This window comes from Myotis davidii, unplaced genomic scaffold (assembly GCF_000327345.1).
Source record: "Myotis davidii unplaced genomic scaffold, ASM32734v1 scaffold247, whole genome shotgun sequence".
Classification (NCBI taxonomy): Eukaryota; Metazoa; Chordata; class Mammalia; order Chiroptera; family Vespertilionidae; genus Myotis; species Myotis davidii.
In genome coordinates, this window is record NW_006299593.1 from 1,653,500 (window position 1) to 1,667,517 (window position 14,018).

Consider the following 14,018-nt stretch of genomic DNA (forward strand, 5'->3'; position numbering starts at 1 on the left):
ACGCTGTGGGGAGGCCGGCAGCCAGCAATACAGATGTGTCGACTTGGGGCAGCCCCACACACCCCTCCCAGAACCCTCTGTTTAGGAAGCCTTTGGGGGGGGGGGGGAAACAGTCCCAGAAACACAGCCCTAGGTCCCAAGTGGGGGGGGGGGCTGGATTTAAACTCCATCCTGTTTGGAGGCAAAGAACTCTGACCGCCCCCCATCCCACTAGGCTCCCGAATAGTCCTTCCTACGGCTCCTCCTCACGGTACCACCCCTCCAAGGTCAGTCAGTACGCGCACGGGGTCCTGCAGGATGCGGTGGGGAGTGGGGAGCTCCCTGCCCTCCCTCCCCAGCAGGACCCCTCTAGATGATCTCCGCTGGAGCGCATGGGGGGCTGCCCCACCTCTGCTGAGCCCTTGACTCCCAAACAGGACATCAGTCAAACCCGCTCCGCCAGTTCTGCTCCCACCGCGTGCAGCCCCCCCACCTCATACTCCCCTCCCGGCAGCGTCTCGACTCCGGCTCCCGGCTGATTTATTTTTCTGCCAATTTCCCCGAGCTATGCAGAACCAATTACCGCCGGAGCGCAGCGGCACCGCCGCCGCCAGATACACCGCTCTGGCAGGCCCTGGGCGCACTACATTTTTCCTGTTATTTTTTTTAATTGAATTTTTAGGGTGGGGGGAGCCGTACGCAAACTCCATCTCAGGAAACTTAAGCCCCGGGACCTGTCTCAGGTCACGTACTGCACACCCCGTAGTAATATAATATTTACTGCCCCGAGGGTGCCTCGGATGGGGCTGCCCCAGGCCGGGAGAGGGCCGGCCGCCATCCCTCCAGCCCCAGCCCACTGGAGCGTGGCGGAGGGGCATGCTCGGTGGGTGAAGGGGGGCCTGGGCCGGAGCCCTGCCTGGGAAGGAGGCCTGAGAGGGCCTGAGGGTGGGGGCAGGCGGGTCTGGAGTGGGGTCTGGATTGCTGAGCCAACCAGAGTGATTTATGCTCCCAGCCTGCGTCGGGAGCCGGGAGGGACTGCCATACAGACCACCAAAGGGAGATTTTCACGGAGGCCACCAGCCCCGCCAAGACTCCCCAAGAAACAGCTGGGACCCGGGACTGCCACTAACATGAGACGCCTCAGACCTGTCCTGCCCCAGAAAAGCCCAAGGCAGAGAGTACGGAAAGCAAGGGAGACCTGGGAGAAGAGTCTGGGTGACACTGTACCCCCAACCGGGGCAGCTTGCTGTGGCCGACCCTGCCGACCTGAAAATGGTAGGCAGTCGCGGCGCAGGCTGACAGCAGAGCTGAGCTGCTCACACATGGCTGCCTGCCCCTGCCCCTGCCCCTGCCCCTGCCCCTGCCCATGTCCCTGCCCCTCGTCCCTGCCCCGGCCCCTGCCATGAGTGGGTGCCGCCAGGGAGGCAGCAGGGTCCAGCCTGAAAGTTGAACTGGCCACAGGGCCATTCATTCACTCCTCAATAGCAGCAGCTCTGCTGGTCCTGGCTGAGTCCAGCCCTGCCTTCAGGGAGCCCCCACTGAGCAGCCTCGGAGTCAGGAGTACTTCCTGGAGGAAGTGGCCCCTCGCTGCACCTGTCAGGCCAACAAGAGCAGGAGGGGTGTTCTAGCAGAAGGAGCCGTATATGCACAAGACGAACCTCAGGGGCAGGAGGGAGCATGTGCAGGTGGCTCTGAAGAGGTCAGGTGTAGGATCCCTGGGGCCCGCCAGGCAGGGAGTGGGGACAGAGAGACTGTCCACCAGGGTAAGAGCTGGGACCTTTCCTAACCGGAGACACCGCAGGGCTGAGGTGGAGGAGCCGGGCACCATTTTAAGAAGATCAGGGAATGCACTGAACGTGCTGCAGGACATCCAGTGGAGAGGTGGGGTGGGCAGTCGGGTTAGCGATGAGACGAGAGGCTGGGACAGAAGAACAGGGCGAGGGCCACTGGCCGTGGGGAGAGAGGGGCTCCCAGGGAGAGGAGGCAGGAAAAGGGTCCGATGGAACAAAGGACATGGTGGAGGCAGGGGCAGGGGCAGGGGCAGGGGCAGGGCTGGCCAAGGAGGGATGAGCAGCCAGGGTCAGCCATGGCGAGCTGGCTCGGGACCCAGACCCAGCTGCCCTGCTGTGATGATGCGCAGCACAGAGCCAAAGGGGGAGCAAGCCCCTTGCTGTGGCCCCGGGGCTGGTGGGGGCCTCGGGTGGAGCCTGAGGGAGTCAGTCTGGTGAGGGAGAGCCGTTCCTGGGTTCCTCAGAGGGTGAGGACCTCCTCCAGAGCTCCTGGCCTAGGACCAGTGCCTCGAGGCCCCAGGTCCCCTCTGTCCTGAGGACAGTGGCTCGAGGGGGCCAGGCTTTAGCAGAAGCGTTTTTAGCCAAATCCTCCGAGAACCTGCGAGGGCAGTAAGGGCAGCCCCGCACTGGGTCCACTCGTCTGAGATGTTTCAGGCACCTGGGTCCAAGGTCCACACAACGCGTGAGTCATGAGTGGGGCCCTGGCCCACCTCCGCACCCCAGCTGGCAGGCCCAGCCAGTGGGGCACAGAGAGGCCCACTGAGGCCCTCCCCATGGGGGCCGTGCCCCTCCAGCCTCCCTCTGCCCTCTGACCTCCAGATCACAGATGGGCATCCCACAGGCACCTCCCACTCCACATGGCCTGCCCTGAATTTATTTCCTCCAAAAGCTGCTTCTCCTGCTGACCTCTCTGGACGGGCCCTGCCATCCACCCAGCTGCCCTGGCCAGAGCCAGGGGATCATGCTCCACCTTCCTTGGGCCCCCACAGCCAATCCCCCATCACGTCCTGTCCTTAAGGAGCAGTACAGCACCAAGGGGCTCGGCCACCTACTAGGGGTGTCAATCTGGCCAGGTTAATCAACCTCACCAGGGCTCAGTTTCCTCCTCTGTAGAATGGGGATCATTCTACTTCCTACCCCATAAGGTTGTTATAATTAGCTCATACGTGCAAAATTCTAGGACAGCACCTGGCACAGGACCTGCTCTTTCTGGGGTTGCTGTCGTCTTGATGCCTCCTGTGTAGTCCACACTGCCCTCTACTGCCCTCTGCCCCCTCCCCTCCCAGAGTCCCTCCTTCCATGATGCCTGGTCCAGTCTCCCATCACCACCACCAGCCCATCCCTTGAACTGCAGCCACAGTGAGCATCTGAACCATGGGGACCACTGTGCTCCCAGACAGTTCCCAAGGCTGAGTCCACCTTCGGGGACCCCTGAGGCCTGTCTCATTTGGACTTGAGCTGCCCGGTGACTATCCCCTCCCAGAGGCAGCAGGCACTTCAGGCTTCTCTGCCTTTGCCTGAGGGACCCTCTCTCCAGGGCTGACTCCTGGTCCTCCCCCTTCAGAGCTCACATCGGGCATCCCCTCCCCCAGGAAGCACCCACATTAAACGTGAGTTACACACACCTGCTCTGAGCTCCTACAGCACATGCCTCCAACCCGACACACCTGACAGCATTTGCTCACTCTTGCATGAGTCACGTGAGGGCTAACGCTGCCCCTTGTCAACCTGCTCCGCGTGCAAGCCTTCAGGAAGGCTGGGGCATGGATGAATGACCCGCCTGCAATCCCACCACGGGTCAGGGGAGAGGGAGGTGATGCTTTGGGGAAATGTTTGTCCTGGTCCTTCCCAGCCGAGGTACAAAGGACTAGGACAGTGATGGCGAACCTATAACACGCGTGTCAGAGGTGACACGCGAACTCATTTTTTTGGTTGATTTTTCTTTGTTAAATGGCATTTAAATATATAAAATAAATATCAAAAATATAAATCTTTGTTTCACTATGGTTGCAGATATCAAAAAATTTCTATATGTGACACGGCACCAGAGTTAAGTTAGGGTTTTTCAGAATGCTGACACGCCGAGCTCAAAAGGTTCGCCATCACTGGCCTAGGAGGATGCTGCATCGGGCATCGGGAAGGTGACCCGGTCTCCGGTCTCCGCATGAAGGCGCTGGTCACACCTTCCCTAGGGGGTGGGCTAGCAGGACTGAGAGGCACACAGAGCGCATTTGCGTATGTTCACACTTGACTCCGTAGGAAGCAGAAAGGCCACTTGTTGCTGTCAGGTCCCTGTAACAGCTGAGAAAACTAAGGGCCGGAGAAGTGAAGCTGCCCAGGGCTGCAGGGCTGGTGAAAGGGTCAAGAACCAAATCTCCTGACATCGCTGCTTCTCAATAATAATCACAGTTACCGTGTATTAAACATGGGGCTGGGCGCCCTGTGTGTGCGCTATTACAAGTTAGTTATTCTCCGTGTCCGTTAAAGATGAGGAGACCGAGGCCAGCGCAGGTGGGTGGTGAGCCCCAAGTCGCGGCCGCACGGGGAGGAGGTGCTCAGGTGCACCGTCTCCCGGGCCTCAGGGACCCTGTTCTTCAGCACCCAAGGCCCCCTTTTCCTGACCATCAGCCACGTCAATAGACGGCCAAACAGAAACCATGGTCCCCGACATGGCCTTGGGGGAAGGAGGGACGCCGCCGTCACTCCCCCCAGCCCGCTCCTCCTGCAGATTCCATCAGGGAAATAAGAGGTCGGGGATCAGAGACACAATGCTCCCCATTCAGGTGAGCGGCCGCCCAGGGCCCACAGCTGCCGCTGCTGCAGGGAGATTTATGACCTGCTCTAAATGTCACCTTTTCAACTCCCCGCGCTGGCTCCGCCACCTCTGGACTCAGCACGGCTGGACTGCTGGCCAAGCAGGGCCGGGAGACGTGCCGCCGCTCACCGCCACCCACGAACACTCCCGGGACAGGGCCTGGCTGCATCAGGAGGGTGGGCGTGGGTGCCGGGCGCCCCTACCTGCAGTCTGCGATGAGCTCATCCATCAGCTGAGCCACCAGGGCGTCCATGTCCTCGGAGGAGCTCTGCACCTTCAGGGCCAAGTGGACTTGCTCCAGGCCGGCTTCCTGGGGAAAGGCGGGCAAGAGTCAGGACGGCCGCTGCAGGCCCAAGGTGCACCGTGGACCCCAGCCCCAAGCCCCGTCACCACCCACAGGCCCTGAGCCAAAGAGGAGAGCATTAGAGTAAAGACGAGACCCGACAAACCAGGGTCTGTCCTGGCTCAAGAACATTCCAGGGCTCCCAGACCCAACTGACCCAAATTCTGAACCTGGGGCTCCAGCCTGGGGCGCATGTGGTCACAAGGAGGTTAGGTGCTGCGTGCAGCTCCTCACAGACCCCTTCAAGCCAGGTCCGCTGTCTCACTGCTCTCTCCTTACAAACCCTACCACCCGGCCAGGCTCAGGGCACGGCCTCCCTGCCTCAGGAGCACTCAGAAACATTCCATCACAGTGCTCCCATCCTACAAACTCCTGCGGCCGGTCATGCCAGGGGTTCATCAGCCCGTTCCCGAGCCTCAGCCCTGAGCTGGGAGGCAGTGATCTCCCACAGAGCACCCACCAGGCCAGCCCTGTCCCTCAGCCCCCCACGCCCTCCCCAGCCCAGCCTCCTGGCATGTGCTCCTCCCTGGGACCACCAGGCAGGACGGGCCCTGGAAAGAACACAGTTCCCACCCTCAGGGACTGTCCTAGGGGAGAATGGCTGACCCAGAGGACAGAGTTGGACTTACGAGGCATTGACTCCAAGTCCTCCTTCACCTCAAAATTTGCCAGTCTCAGGGAAGGTGTGGGCCACCACGGCCCTCCACCTGGGCCTGTATCCTCGCCCAGCCACTCCAAGACCCCACCTTCCCCTTCCTCGTCCACCTTCCCTCCTCGCTGCGCTCACCTCCTCACCCACGGATGTGCCCGAGCCGTCCACACCCCTTCCCTCCAGCGTTGCTCCTCACCTGCTCCAGCGGTGTGGCCACACCTGCCTCCTCATTCCCACGGGCCACGCGCCTTGTGGGTGAGCCTCCACCACATGCACACACAGGAACGGCCTGGGCCACCGCCAGAGCACCGGCTCCCGCCCTGGCCTCTATGCTTCTGCCCACTGTGATCCCCCCTCCCTCCGGCCCAGCACCAGGCCGGCCACACCCAGCCTGCACGGGCAAAGCCCTGGTAGCATCCAAATCAGGATTTACCACCTGCCTCTCTCCTGACTTCCTAATTCCCAGTCCTCCCCCTTCCCTCATCCAATAGACTCCCAGGGCCTCCTAGCCCAAATCCGAGGAATTTCCACCCAGGTCATCTCCCTCCCAGTGCTGGTCCCTCCCCTGGACCACTCTCTCCTGCTCCCCCCTTGTGGCTCTGAGGTGCCTCCCTGATGCTCCCCGGCCTGCCCTCCCGGAGCCCCTGCTACTCCTGAAGTTTAGGACTTCTGTGTAGGTGAGCCTAGGCTCCCCGCACTGAACTGACTCCCTGAAGGCAGCTCAGCTTCTTGTTCATGTCTAACTTCTATCTGGACGTTTCTAGCACAAGTCCTTTCTGTGATAACGGTCAAAGGCATCTGCTAAAAGGACGAATGAACGAGCGGGCACCAGGCTCTGTCTGTCCTGCTCCTCACTCAGCCTCTCTCGGCTCCTTTTCGGTGCTGTCTTCTCCATCAGACCGAGGGCTCCCCTGGCATAGTTCTCACTCCCTGTCCTCTCTTCCCCGTATGCAGGACAGGACCACAGCCCAGCCCCGTGAGGACCCAGGGCCCAGGCACAGCTGTAGGTGAGTGTGTGCACCCGCAGGGGCCGGTCTGACGATGCCCACGGTGGGGTGCAGGCACAGGCTGCTGCCACTCACCAGCCGGTCAGCGATCCTGAGCAGCTGGTTCTGCGCCTCGATCCTGTGGCTGATGTCCTCCCAGTAGGACGACAGCACCACCACGGGCTTCACGTTGCCCCAGGGGAGGTAGTAGTAGTGGCAGCCTGGCAGGACACAGAGAGCCTGGTGCTGAGCCAGGGGCGCAGGGCTGGGGGAAGGGGACCGAGGGTGGGATGGATTCCGGCACCTGCTCCCCCTCCCCACTGAGAACTCCGTGGGACACACATGCGTGTGACAGTGTTTCCCAGAGTCCAGACAAGGTGCCCACGCTCCCCCTCTGTGCTGAGGACAGCCCCTGCTCTCACAGGGGCTCCTTAACGCAGCAAAGCAGGGGGTGGGGGCTGCTGGAAGGATGCCGGGAACCCGCATTCTCTCCATTCTCTACGCCAAGCCCCGCAGCCACCAGGGGATCAATGACCCCACAGTCAGAATCAAGGCTCACGATAGCCAGTGTGGGGAAACCAATCTGTGGGTCCTGGCAGCAGCGACCCCTGGAAGGTGATGGGGGAGGAGGCACAGGGGGAGCCAGCAGAGGGTTTCCCCCAACAGGCCCTCGAGTGGACCTCTGGCAACTTCGAATGGGAGGCAGGACGCAGGGCCCGGCCTCCCTCCAGGATCTGGACTCCATCCGGGCACGTGGCCTCTGGCCTCACCGTCAAAGACGGCCCGGCTGTACTGGGTGGTGGAAGCCAGCGGCAGGCAGGTGTTGTCGAACTTGTTGCCATAGTTCCCGATGCTGACCTCGAACTGAATGGCATCGTCGACGTCCTGCAGCATGGACGCCGAGTAGAAGGCCGCGAAGAGGGAGTACTTGCGCCTTCGGAGGTACTTCTGGAAGCAGAGAGGGCGGCCAGAGGGTCACAGGGAGGGGGAAGGGAGACACCGGGGTGCAGAGGGGTCACATGTCTGGCAGGGCCTGGCGGTGCCTGGCGCCCAGCAAATCCTGGCTGGACGGACGGGTGGCGCACGGTCCAGCTCAGCAGCAGCGCCCAGATTCGGTTACTAACTGAGCAAACTCATCCCAGGCCTGTGTGCTTGGCCACGTTCCTCTCATAAGGTTACGCCTCCAAGGCCATGCTGCTCCTTAATCCAAACCAGCAGCCATGGCACCACCAGCCCAAGGAGCCTGTCTTCTGCATCTGCTGTTGAGTAGGGGCGAAGGCTCTCGACCATGTGCCCTGCCCAGGGCTCCCAGCCCACTGCTCAGGGTCTCCTCGCGCCAGCCAGCCCTGCAGTGTCCCAGGCTGCCATGGGCTTGGGACCAATGGATCCCCTTGTCCCCTCTGGGCATCAGGCACAGGGCGAAGGGCATGGGAAGCACTCAATCCAAGAACCAAGGTGACTTTACCACCCACTCCGTGGAAGGCAGAGAGAAGAGGGTCACACGAGTGGGTTTGGGGTCATGTAGGGCAGTGGTTCTCAACCTTCCTCATGCCGCGACCCTTTAATACAGTTCCTCATGTTGTGGTGACCCCCAACTTCATTGTTACAAATTGAACATCATTAAAGCATAGTGATTAATCACAAAAACAGTATGTAATTATATATGCGTTTTCCAATGGTCTCAGGCGACCCCTGTGAAAGGGTCGTTGGACCCCCAAAGGGGTCGCGACCCACAGGTTGAGAACCGCTGATGTAAATAGTAATAACAGCTAACACTGATGGAGTGCTTCCTGCAATGGGTGTGAATTTAATCCTCACAACACACTGACGAGGTAACTGTAATGATCACCCCCATTTTACAGACAGGGGGATTCAGTCAGCTGGTGGGTGGTCCAGCCAGGACTGGAGCAAGCGCCTGCTGACTACGGAGTCTGAGAGTGCGGCCCCACACAGCTGCCTCTTGGACACAAGGCCCAGCCCTCCCACCTGCTGCCCTGACTCATCTGGGCCTGCGCTTCCCCATCTGTAAAATGGAGATACGAACAGTCGTCATCTCATGGCTGCTGGGAGGACGCAGAGACAGCGGACTGTCACTAGCACAGTGTCTGACACGTGGTGAGTGCCTAATAAGTGTTAGCTATTCTCACATTATTGTTATTAAATAGCCCCTCGGTTTGGATTGAGCTCTAGACTTTTAAAGTACTTTCGTCCATCTTTTTGGAGTCTCTGAACATTCCTCGGGGAGGCAGGGTAGTCATGGGGTTACTCCCACTTCCCAGCGAGGCCCAGGGAGGTGAAGGCATAGAGCGTGGGTGGAGCCGAGCTTCCCCCACCAGGACACCTCCAGGCCAGCCCCCCTCGACCACCACCCTCATGCCGCAGAGAGCCGCGCCCCTCACCTCTACCCGGAGAATGTCATCTGCGGGGAGGTCCTCCACCTTCTGCTCGCAGTGCTCCACCAGCTTGGTCTCCAGGGACAGCAGCACCCGGCCTCGGTAGGCCACACCTTCCCCCTAGAGCGGAGGTTGGATCATTAGGAGCAGGGGGGGATGGAGAGGAGGAGAAGGAAAAGGGCCTCATCTGCCCCTGAGGCTGCTCATTTCCCAGGCACCAAGGAGGTCCCTGGGCCTCCCCATCACTCTGCAAATAAGGAAATGGTGCCCAGAGTCCGGATGACAGGCCAAGCCTCCCAGATGGTCAGTACCAGACTCCAACCCAGCCAGAGGAGAGGTGGAACCTGAGACAGATAGCGGGTAAGGGGGGACGGGGACCGGGGCCCCTCAGGGGCCAAGAAAGTGGGGGAATCAGGCTGGCCCCAAAGGAGAGGCAAAAGAGAGGGGAGTGGGAGGGAGGAAGGGACCAGGATGGGGCCAGGCAGAAGGAGGGCTACTGGCCCTGGGCCTGCTCAAGCCCTGCCAGGCCTTGCAGTCCAGTTGGCCCCCGGTACCGCCAGGCCCGGCTGGAAGACCTGGGGATCCAGGAGTGGGAGGGGTCTGGCTGACTCACCTTGCCCATGTTGAGCTCTGCATAAGGGTCCGGGAAGCCAGTGAACTCCCTGGGACTGCCGTAGAGGTTGACGTAGCAGGGCCCAAAGGTGGGCAGGAAGCCCAGATGGTCATCCACTGAGAGACACAGGCAGGGTCAGAGGGCTGGCCACCCTCGGGCCTGAGTCCACCCCTGGGCCTCAGTTCCCTATACGGGTGAGGGGCACAGCCTCATACATGCCTAAAGAGCAGTGACACTGATGAGAGCTCCCACTGTCTCCCATGCGTCCCTCTAATCCCCACCACAATATGCTGAGATGCAGATATTTTTTATTATTTTTATGATCTCATCTTATAGACGAGGAAACTGAGGCTCAGGGGTGCAAAGGAGCCCATGACTCCAATGTGTCATGACCCCAAATGGTCTGAGCTCAAATCCATGCACCAAGCCAGCACGTAAATCTGGGGCCAGGGTCCTCCCCTGCGCCCCCTCTCAGGCCACACCCCATCCCTCAGCGCCTCCCCAACCCATACATGAGAGTAGGGAGGCACAGAGGAGGCCCAGAACTTCGTGAGTGGAGAAGCCCTCTCCCAGGCACCAAGGAGCAGGCCCAGCCAGATACCCCCCCACAAGCAACCCCTGGCACATATCTCTCCACCCGGAAACAGACCCTAAGAGCCCTGACTCATGCTGGCAACCCCTCCCTCTTTCCTCACTGTGCACAGAACAACCTTCCAGTGGCAAAGGCTGGAGGAGAGATAGAAGAACTACGCTAACATCAGGGAAAAGCTCTTCTCGGCATCCTTCTTAGGGGCCCTCTTTTGTTCATGTCATCGCTTTCCAGCTGGCAGCCCAGTTCTCCAGGATGGGACTTCACTGGCTGGACTCTGGGAATATTGGGGGTGGAGGCTGGAGTGGGGCAGGGGAGACGAGAACTATCGGGGTGCTCCAATCCATACAAGGAGGAAGGTGGCCACAAAACAAATGGCCTCAGTGAAGAACGGCTTGAGCCAGACCTGAGCTGTGATCCCCGAATCCCAGCCAGTGGTGAGACGCTGGTGGGGGGACAGCGTGGGGGCAGGGACGGGGCTTGAGAAATAAGAAATTCCTGGCCAGAAGGCAGGAACAGCATGCCTCCCCGAGAGCCAGGGGCCACCCTGTGTCCATCTCCACTCTCCCTCCAGTTGGCACAGACAGGGCTCCAGCACTGGGACAGGGGTGGGAAGCCCAGGCCGATGGAACACGAGCATTGCTAATTACTTGTAACCATCGTCTCAACTCTGAGTTACCTTTCAAATTTCAACTTCAAGGGTTCTCAGCTCCCCCTGTCCTCCTACTGGTCCCCAAGATGTCCCCTTCCCCGCCAAGGACACCCATGCAGGCCTCACCCCCTCCCTGCTGAGAGAGTGGGTTCATTTGAGCATCCGATGGAGCCCAGCAGATTTAGGAAGAGGTTGGGGGAGTGGGAGGCAATGGCCTTTAAAGCAATTTATATACCAGTATTCCATCAAGATTGAGAGGTTCAGTCAACAGTAAACTAGGGGACCATGGTGGGGAATCTCAGACCCACCTCAGGCAAATCAAAACTTCCCGGCAAGCAGCACCCTCTTCCCTCCAGCGGAAACCCCAGGCCCACCCCTCATCTTCCCCACAGCACGTACTGTCCGAGGCTGGAGGAGGCTTGGCCACACCTGCAGGCTCCTCTGAAGCGTAAAGAAATGGAAAAGGGGTTAGGATGGGCATGGCTCGGAGGAAGTCTGGTTACGCGGACAGGAATGTGGACGGAGCGCTGGCAGGCAGACGGATGGAAAGACAGCTCCCGTGTGGGAAACAGATGTGGCCCAGCCCTGCTGTGAATTTATCACCAACTAAGTCATCAAGGAGCCCCCCGCCCCCTGAGCCAAACACAGCCCCCAGCACCCTGGTGAGCCCTCCGGTCCCTCCCCACTGGTGTCGGCCTGCACGTCTGTGTGCTCTGTTTGCCAATTGAAAATTGGACCCAAAACTTGACTCGATACATTCAAGAAACAACACAGAGAAGAAAATGTGCTTTTCCATATTATAGCCAGAAAAGTGAGGGAAACAAAGTACAGACACAAAGAAAGGGTGGGGGGAGCACGAAAGGGCCAGAGCGAGGCAGCCAGGCACACCCAGGGCTCCACCCAACAGGCAGGTTGACACTTGGGACCCAGCTCCCCGAGATGTGGCATTTCAAGGCACAACATCTCCACCTAGTGGCCATTTCCAGCATTGCCACCGTGTAGCACTTCCACTACGCTGGGATCTGGCTTCTGGCACCTGCCTCTCTGCAAGTGAAACAGCGACAGACACTGCCCATTAGCTGAAGGTTCTCCACGCTCGGGCGTGACCCTCCATGCTGGCCATGGGTGTCCAGAAATAAGAGAAGCAAGGAAGGAGATGCTCTGGCAAACTTCCAGGCTCTTGGAATCCATCCCTCACTTCTAGGCAATTACAAGATGCCCCCCAAAGAGTGAGCACCCCTCAGTCACCTTCCACAGTCCTCTCTGACTTTTGCCCTTTCCCATACTCGTCCTCCAATCAGCTAAGGGCAACTGAGTTTGGGGTCATGGCCACGCCTGGGGATGTGGATGGTGAAATCCTGATTATTCTCATGCATTGGTCACCCTTCCTTATTGGTCTCCTTAAGAAAAATAATGCCTGTGACTATTTCCCCAGGGCTCCACGACTGCAGGTGAGAGCCAAGCGCTCAGCAAAACACTGTGAAAGAAGAATGAGCAGAGACACAGAGAGAGTGTGTGTGGAGAAGAGGGGAGTTTGGAAGTGTGGATCCACGGCCAGGGCTGACCACTGAACACAGAAGGCAGCCAGGAGGGCGAGGCCCAGCTCCAGGGGGCGTGGGAGCCAGCCCCTCAGCTCTCCCAGCCAGGCCTCAGCTAGAACACCACCTGGCAGAAGTCCGCTGCAGAAACCACAGTCCATGGCCATGTTCATACCCACAGGCACAGGTTCTCGTCAGTGGGGGAGCCGGGCCTCTGGCAACAGCAAGAGGACCCACATGGACCCGGCTGGAGCCCCGAGGAGAGCAGTGGCCAGGGCCCCCCGGAGCAAACAGATTCCATTCTAAGCTCCTTCCAAATGATCACAAACAGGGCCAGCCAGTTATCTCAGGCTAATAAGGCCAAGGTCATGCTTCCAACCTCCATGTGCTCGGTGCAGAGACAAACTCGCCTTCCCACCCACAGACCAACTCTGGATCCTGGCTGCAAACCGGTGCCCAGCCCAGACACAACTGTCCCCTAAACCCACCAGCCGGTGGCTAGGAGGACCAAAGGGTGGCTGCAGAGTAGCCTGTTTCCCAATGGTACCTTTCATTAATTCCTTCACCCATTCGTTTGTTTGTTCAGCAGACCAGCCCAGGCACAGTGCTGGGCGCTAGTAGGACATAGCCCTGCTGACAACTTAAGCCAATGCTTCTTAACTCGGGGGCAGGGTGCTAGGGCTCCAGGTGTTGAGGATCACCCCAGGGTCTCTCCCCTGTGTCTGCAGACAGCTCATAAAGTCAAGGGCAGAGTGACCAGTGAAGGCACCCAAGACAATGCGTCTATTCAGTCCTCATCGCCCTTCTGCCAAAACACCAAGTGTTTCGGCGTGTTTACCCTCAGACCAAAGAAGCCCCAAAACACAGATGAATACTCCCAGTTTTGTGGCCTGAGCAACCAAGCCCAACTCTCTCACCTGGGGAAGCTAAGGGAAACGAGAGCAGGCTCTCCCAGCCCAACGAGCCACACATCACAGCCCCAGGCAGTCCCCGGGGGCACCCGTGTCCGCTGGAGACACTGAGGCCAGTACCTGAGGCCAGCCCTGCCCCTGGGCACACCCCATGCACCCACAGTTTGGCTGTCTGACACCAGCCTGCGCCAGACGGGAGGAGACACCAAGAACTGCTGGGAAATCATTATCATCTACGTTCCAAAGACAAAAAGAGGAACTTGAGATTTCTTCACTGTGGAAGAACTGTAGGGCACAAGTGCTATTTAGGTAGCGCAGGTTTTCATATGTATAACATTATAAGAGCATCTCTGTGGGTTTCACGGGTCTCGTGCATCTGTTCCCTTTTAAAAGAGCTGCAGCTTCTGGGGAAAGCACTCTTTTTCAGAAAACAAAATTTTTACTAAGTGCCTTGGCGCGCAGGGTCCAAGGAACACTTCAGTGTGCCAGGCAAACTTGTGGGCAGAGGGCTTAAGAGGCTACTGTTAGGTCCGGTCCTCATTGGAAATAAACACGAAAACAAAAACTCCTGGTTGGACCAAATAATCTGGTGAACCATGAGGCCGGGAATACAGAGAAAGAGCCCATTTTTACAGCTCAGTTTAGTTTGGGTTTGGAGAGCGGTGGCAAAATTAAGAACGGTGCATTGTCGTGCTGTAACAGCCCCCCCACCCCACCCCCCATCCCCACCCCGGGGTGAAGGAAAAGACAAAGAGCT

At 59.1% G+C, this 14,018-nt stretch overlaps 1 protein-coding gene across 13 annotated transcripts in view; it reads right to left on the reverse strand.

Moving 5' to 3' along the window:
* DYSF (dysferlin) overlaps nucleotides 1-14,018 on the reverse strand; it is a 205,543-nt gene that overhangs the window by 102,182 nt on the left and 89,343 nt on the right. For 8 of the 13 annotated variants that reach the window (XM_006775295.2, XM_006775292.2, XM_015571486.1 and 5 more), the window contains 6 exons: nucleotides 11,212-11,253; nucleotides 9,572-9,687; nucleotides 8,965-9,078; nucleotides 7,336-7,513; nucleotides 6,662-6,786; nucleotides 4,788-4,894 (listed from right to left, as the gene is read on the reverse strand). In XM_006775295.2, the coding sequence (XP_006775358.1) occupies nucleotides 4,788-4,894; nucleotides 6,662-6,786; nucleotides 7,336-7,513; nucleotides 8,965-9,078; nucleotides 9,572-9,687; nucleotides 11,212-11,253 (682 nt within the window). The remainder of the gene's footprint in view (nucleotides 1-4,787; nucleotides 4,895-6,661; nucleotides 6,787-7,335; nucleotides 7,514-8,964; nucleotides 9,079-9,571; nucleotides 9,688-11,211; nucleotides 11,254-14,018) is intronic. The other 5 variants (XM_006775297.2, XM_006775294.2, XM_006775293.2 and 2 more) reach the window with 1 other exon arrangement.